Raw genomic sequence first — 7,013 nt, 5'->3', positions numbered from 1 at the left:
TCGCGCGGGGCGCTCCGCCGCCCAGACACATTGTAGCCGAGAACTCGCACAGGGCTCGGGCCGGACCATTCCGAGCCGGGGGGGGAGGAGATTCAGCAGCTGCCTTTTCGGGGCGCGCAGCGGGGAGGGAGCGAGCTCGGGTCCGGCCCGTGGCCGCGCGGAGGGGGGGGGTCGGTGCGGAGGGGCGCGGTGCCGGGGGCGAGCTGCGGGGCGCGGCGGGCGGGGCTGCGGCGCCGCGGCTCCCCCCCGCCGGGCGCAGTGGGCGGGTCCCGGGGTAGCTCGGGCTCCCGGCCGCGCGAGGGGGCGTTTCCTGTTCGGCTTCTGGCGGCGGTGGGGCCATGGCGGCGACCGAGATCGCGCGGCAGGTGGTGAGCGCGGGGCCGGGCTGCCCGGGCGGGGGCCCCCAGTGGCGCGGGGCCGGGGCTCGGGCTCGGCCGGGCCCCGGGGAGGCAGGCGGGGGCTCGGCTGGCGGCGCGCCGGGGCTGCGGGGAGCTGCCCGCCTGGGGAGCGATGCTGGGGCGTTGCCGATGCCGAATGAATGGCTGCCCCGAGCGGCTCCGTCCATCCCCGGAGCCCGGGCTGCGAGCGGGACTCGTGCCGCTCCCGTGCCCGCGGGCTGGGACGGGGGGGACGAGCTGCTCCCCAGGTCCCCGCTGAGCCCCCTAGGGGAGATGGGCGGGACTGGAAATTGTGCGGCTCCCTGGCCCCGCGGGCTCGCACGTCCCCATTGCTCCGGAGGCAAAGTTTGGAGGCGAACTCTGCCACCGGGTAGCTCTATAGCTCTTCCCCCTCCTCTCCCGGGGATCCCGGCTTTCACACTCCCCCCCCCCCCCCCAGGGGATCCCGGCTTTCACCCTCTTCTTCCCCCCCTCGGGGATCCCGGCTTTCACCCTCTTCTCTCCCCCCCCCCCATCCCAGCTTTCACCCCCGCTCCCTACTTCGCGATCCCAGCTCCCCATCGCGGAGAGGGGGCAAGTGTGGCCCGTGTTTAAAGGGGAGAGTTTCTGTGGCTTCAGGGCTCTGCTGCGTTTGCAGCTCCTCTGCTCAATGTCACATGTAGCTCTCTGTGCCACCGTGAAAGCCCAAGGGACTAATGAACCAGACAGGAAGGATGGGTTAGGATGCTACCTTGGTGCTTGGGAGGCTGGGTTCAATTCCAGGCATGGCCACAGGCTTCCCTGTGACAAGTCACTGTGCTTCACGTCCCCCTCTGCAAAAATGATAATAGCACATCTCTGCTTTACAAGGGTGCTGTGATGTTGCATACAGTGATGGGGTGCTCTAAGTGCATGCTCTAGTTCAGTGGTTCTCAAACTTTTGTACTGGTGACCCCTTTCACATAGCAAGCCTCTGAGTGTGATCCCCCCTTATAAATTAAAAACACTTTTTAATATACTTAACACCATTATAAATGCTGGAGGCAAAGCGGGGTTTGGGGTGGAGGCTGACAGCTCGCGACCCCCCATGTAATAACCTTGTGACCCCCTGAGGGGTCCCGACCCCCAGTTTGAGAACCCCTGCTCTAGCTAGATGTGAGTGGGGAAGGGTTCCTAGTTAATCCACCCTCTGCTGAGGATGAGGGGGAGTTGTATGCATGGTTCTAGTGGTGGTGCAACTAATACATCTTATCACTTCAGGGTATGTCTACACAGCATTTTTGAGCCCACAGGAGCAAGCCCTGCAGCCTGGGTGGACCAACTTGGGGTAACAAGACTCATGCTAATGCTCTAGAAATAGCTGTGATGATGTGGCTTGGGCTCTGGAGCCTAGGGAGGGAGATGGCTGTTAGAGCCCAAGCTGTATCTTTAAAATGCTATCTATACAGCTGTTCTAGTACAAGTCCCACTAGCCCAAGTCTGTCAACCCAGGCGGGGTGGCTTGTTCCCACAGGCTGCAAAACACTGTGTAGATATCTCTTAGAGGTTAGACCTGAAGGGCCTACGAGGTCATCTTGCCATAGCTGGGCACTGGAATAGAAGGTTAGTGTAGTATTACCAACAAGGAATATCCTTGGTTGATCCTGTAGTTATTTTAAAAATAATGTGGCTTTATGACTAAAACTTGGAGTTCGTATAATCGCACTGTCCCTAACTCATCCTGTTATGACGAGATGTTGCATTTATCTAATCTTGGATCAAAAGGCTTCACAGGAAAGTGACTGGTGCCAAATCCATCATAAATGCAGTAAGAATTAACTTTTATATTTGGAGGATTAGGGATGTTAGCAAATTTTCTGTTGATTTCTAATATTAATGGGAAAGTCTTGTGCAGCTTCCACCTTCCAAACAAGGCTGTGAATCCTTGTTTACTTGGCATTGTTTCCCATCCATAAAGAGACATACTTGACCATTTTTGTTCTTTGCTTATTAACAGCTCACTTTGCTAATAGACTTTTGAATCTTTCCTACATTGCAGACATCACTTAGGACGCAAACAAGGCTGTTCCACACCCGTCTATCTTGGGCCGCTCTTTGCATGTCCCTGTGCTATTAAGCTCCATACGTTTTCTCTTTCTGAGTAGTATTTGATTTAGCTCCTTTTGCATTTTCCTCCAGCTGCTCATGGCACACCTGCTCTGGCTTCATTCTTCGCACATGTTCCAAATATTTCCATCTCCTTTTCTGGATAACTCTAGCTATAAGGGATTGTGGAACATGGATGAATCTCTGCATTTGTTATAAATTGATTTCATTTAATACCTAGTATTTTTCTATGGCATTTACTTTTGAAGGCATTTAGACATTTGTCTGTACTTTTGGCGGATTTCCAGCTTTCATATCCATATGTTAAGACGGGAATAACATTTGAGTTGAATATTTAGTTTGGTTTCTAAGCTGTAAATTTTCGATGACCGCATCTTGGTTAAATTGGTGTTTGCAGCCTTTGCCTTGCCAGTTGGTGACATTATTTCCTTCTGGACATCCCCCTTGGCATATTGTCATGGTATGAAAATTGGCACACTTCTTGTATTTCTTTGCCTTCTAAAATAAAATTCAGCATTGCATTCTCGTAAAGGGGTGCTGCACAGGACTGTTAAACACTCATGTGATATGGCCTGGCTACTGTTGCAAGGCAATGTAGACAGCTAGCTATTCACATTGTGTGATTTAAAAAAAAAAATTTTTTTTTAGACAGACAAAAAATGAATGTCACGAACTGAAAATGTCTTTATCCTGATAGATGACTCATGCTGTCGTGAGCCCAGACTTGAGGCAGTGGTTTGTTGTGCAGTCAGTCGTAGCATGGTGGAGAAGAAGAGCACTGTTATCTTTTGAGAGCAGTTTACATTGTATAAGAAGGGTGGGGGTTGGATGGCACCAGGGATTTGTTGTGGGGATACATAACCTTTCGTCCCTATCACTTTGATACCAGCCCAGGTCAGTAGTAATGGAAAATTATTACCATTTAATGGCTGTTGAGTAGTCTCTAGGAAATAAGTGTGGTATCGATCCAGTTTCCAGGGAACATGTATCCACAGCACAAAAATGATTGCTGTTATTGTCAGCCTCTGCGGTGATGCAAAGAATGAACTCCCCCTCTATCTCTAGAAGGCAGTTCTTTCTGCTCATGGTTGAGGCACCTTAGCAGGGCAGTGTAGATGGAGCTTCGGCTACCTTCTCTGTAGATGAATAGGTCCAAGTCTCAGTTGTTGTGAATCTGACACCTTTCATGAGCAATAAAATCCTGATCCTGCAAGCTGATCAAATAGGTCCCACGTAGGCATTAGGCTTCTGCCCATGATGAAGTCATTGGGTCTCTGCTTGGATGAAGGGGTTCATGTTGCGGAGAGGCGGTCAGCTTGCAGGATCAGGGTCTAGATTTGCATAGGAAGCTGTCATATGTAATTTATATAGTATAAAATTGAAAGTAATGGGCGGAGGGGTGCTGACCGTTTTTCGTATCCTATTTTTTTGGTGGAGGGAATTTTTCCTGGGAAAATATCCAAATAGTCTGACATCTCTGCAACCTTTGGCAAGGGCATCAAGAAGTGTTAGTAATGGAGCTGTCAGAGTCTGGAACTGCAGAAGCACTTGACTGTTCTTGGATGTTGAATGGATGATCAGTGCAATCGAGTTAGAGGAGACTGCCATCGTTTCTTCTTGGTGAATTCAAAACCACTTTTTTTTAAATTAGCCTACTGATTTATTCAGTAATATCTGGGAAAGAAAAAGAAACATGAAGCCCTTTTCCTTCACAAACGTAATGCAGGCATCTGAAGTATAGCTATTTACACTGCCCATCAGGGATTTCTGTCATTGCATAAAAGAACCACATACTTGTACAAGTCAGAAGTAGTCAGTGAAAGTGCTATTTTAGGCTGTCTTCTGATCAGAGCCAACCGGGGTCTAAATTAAGTGGGTATCATAATACAGAGTCTTGCTCCCAGAAAGTGAAGTTGCTCCAAAATTCTTCTTGCTTAAAGATGAAGTGAAAATCTTTTTATCTGTTAAAAAGTTAGACACGGTTATCAAAGGACAAACTTCTTAGAAGAAACAGTCAGATAGTGGCCTTACCCAAATAAGCTCTTTTTTGTACAAGTTTCTGGACAACTTCTTTGTTAAGAAACATTAGAAAATGTGTGACCCAGGTTTTACATCCCGGACTCTACCTTAAAATTCTTATTAAGGGCAGTCCATGGCAGAAGCTCTCGAGCACATCCAAGCAAATGCAGTACAAAATACTGCACCAACTGAAATATTTTCCTTCAGTTTTGAGCAAAATTAATTCAGGTCTGCATTGAAGCACTCAGTATGGTTTGTCACCCTCACTCATACCTTGTTTATGACCTAGGCATTACGTGTCGCAATATCCTGAGCCTTCATTTTGTACATTGAGGCTCTGGTCCTGAAAACGTGTATTTGCATAAATAGGCTGTGGGCAGGCAGAACATTTTTTGTCCATGATTCTCCTCTCCCCACAGATTTTCTCATTTCTGATGATTTTCTGGTATGCCCCAAGCAGCCTGAGTCTAAACCATTACTTTCCAATACATTTCACTGCTTCTTATCTCTCAACTACTGGACTAAAGTGCCAAGGAAAATTAGTGGAGCTTTCTTAGGTGAGCTCCACTACATTTCGTAGTGATGGGTTTCATTTTATGACTGTTCTAATTTCCATATTTCAGGGCTGTTTATTGTTACAACTCTCCTTCCTTAACAGTGTATAGCAGCTTGATATGCCAAGTTATTTTTACATAGTCTTTGTGTTTTAATGGGGGAGGTTAATGTACTATGATTAAAAAATCAGTTATTTACACAGTATTTGCTGCTTTGTCTGTAACGGATGTGCAGTGTGGTTTAACAGCATTTTAAAACCACAGGTGACTAGAGAAGAGTGAACAGGAAGTGAATTGTAGATAGAGTTCTACTTGGTGAAATGTGCCTTGCCTCTTGTTCCATCCGTATCACATTTATATTTAGGGATGAAGAGAAAAAATATGTTCTGAATGAGAGCCTATGCTTCCACCCACATTCCCGGTAGCAAATCGGGTTGGATTCTTAGAGTTTCAGTGTTTTAGGTAATATTCCAGCGCTGCAGATTTAAGATTTGGTATTGAAAATGCACTTGATATTTCTTCCTGTCTCTAGTTAGAATCCTGTTTGTGATTCCTTCTCTGTTGCTTTTGTTAGTGCTCATCAATGGAGTGTTTCCACTAGGTTATTGAGGTAGCGACGCACACTTAGTGGAGACAAAACAGTGCCTGAGATTATTCTGTTGGTTTTTATTTTTGTGTGTGTGTGTGTGTGTTAACTTATGCTTGCAAAGGCTGTGTGTATTACAATCTGATTCACCTCTTCTTCCTCCTGCGTACAATATTCTCTAATTGTTACTCCTTTTTGAATTACTAGAATGCAGAGCTGCATACTCAGAAGGCCTTTGAGATAAAGGTGACTAGAATGGATTCCTCTTATAAACATCTGATTTGGAGGCAAGGTGCTTTGGAATTCATCAAGCGCCATATTTGGTGAACATGTTGGCAGGAAGCAGACTCGCACACAAAATATGGCTGGGGGAACATATTTACACATAACAAGGCTGTAAATATGGCTAATGGCTGGAATGTATTGTGGAGCCTCAGATTAAAAAAAAATAGCATCTATGTCTTAGTTTATTCCAAATGCATTTCTTGATAGCATTTTCCCTGTTCTAAAATATAGTTTAGTTCAATGAAAGAAAAACACATTTTATGGCCTTTTAAAAAAGGATTTTAGATATGTAAAGATATAAATCTGAGACTAAAAAAAAGTGACATTGATGCATTCTCTCACACTGGTTTTGGCCACCTGATTACTGTAATACTTTGACAAACTAATGATGCGTTTAAAAAGCCGAATGTGAATTTTCTGCACTGGAGAGTGAAATACCTTATTTAGGGAGATGCCTTGAATGAGAGAAATGTCATTGTGGGGGGAAAACTGTTCTTGCTATCACATTTGCATGCAAATATATGAAATTAACACTGAAATACAATTTTGGATGAGTCAGACTTGGAATATGAACTTTTGCAAATAGTTGAGGTATTTTTATGCAGATTTCTAGCTTGTGTCCAGAATGGCTTATCATAAGTTGACCTTTGTGCAGCAGCCAGGTGGACATTTCAAAAAGGCTGGCAGTGAGAAGTGAGCCACCTGTTTGCTGCTCTGTGTATCTGGGGTGGGGTGTGTGGGGGGGGGATGGATAATCCTTTTTGTTTCCAGGCCCATATCTCTCTTTCACGGGCAGGTGTAGGAGTGGGAATAAGGACCTGCATCCTTTCACTCCTACCCCCTCTGCTGAAGCTCCTGAGGTGGTGCCTGCATAGCTGCTGTTAGTTTGTTTTGTAGTAGTGCTGTTTGTGGCCCAGGAATGGATGGAGCCTTGGGACAGCCACTCTCCCTGCATTGTTTCCAGCTGGGAGTTGCTGCTGTTTGAAAGTCTCTTCTGGGTTTGACCCAGTGCAGCCCTATGGGGATTTAGCTCCTGGAACCTACGCTGCCAGATGTTGGGGGTGGCAGTGTGTTGCTGAGGAGCCA

At 46.7% G+C, this 7,013-nt stretch overlaps 1 protein-coding gene across 1 annotated transcript in view; it reads left to right on the top strand.

Moving 5' to 3' along the window:
- Positions 1 to 333: 333 nt before the first annotated feature.
- Positions 334 to 7,013, top strand: part of SEPTIN6 (septin 6) — a 32,663-nt gene continuing 25,983 nt past the window's right edge. The window contains exon 1 of the mRNA XM_065411283.1: positions 334 to 368. Within this exon, the coding sequence (XP_065267355.1) occupies positions 339 to 368 (30 nt within the window). The 5' untranslated portion in view covers positions 334 to 338. The remainder of the gene's footprint in view (positions 369 to 7,013) is intronic.

This window comes from Emys orbicularis, chromosome 9 (genome assembly GCF_028017835.1).
Source record: "Emys orbicularis isolate rEmyOrb1 chromosome 9, rEmyOrb1.hap1, whole genome shotgun sequence".
NCBI lineage: Eukaryota > Metazoa > Chordata > Testudines > Emydidae > Emys > Emys orbicularis.
The sequence above is the reverse complement of the archived record's forward strand: the minus strand, read 5'-3'. Positions and strand labels throughout refer to the sequence as shown.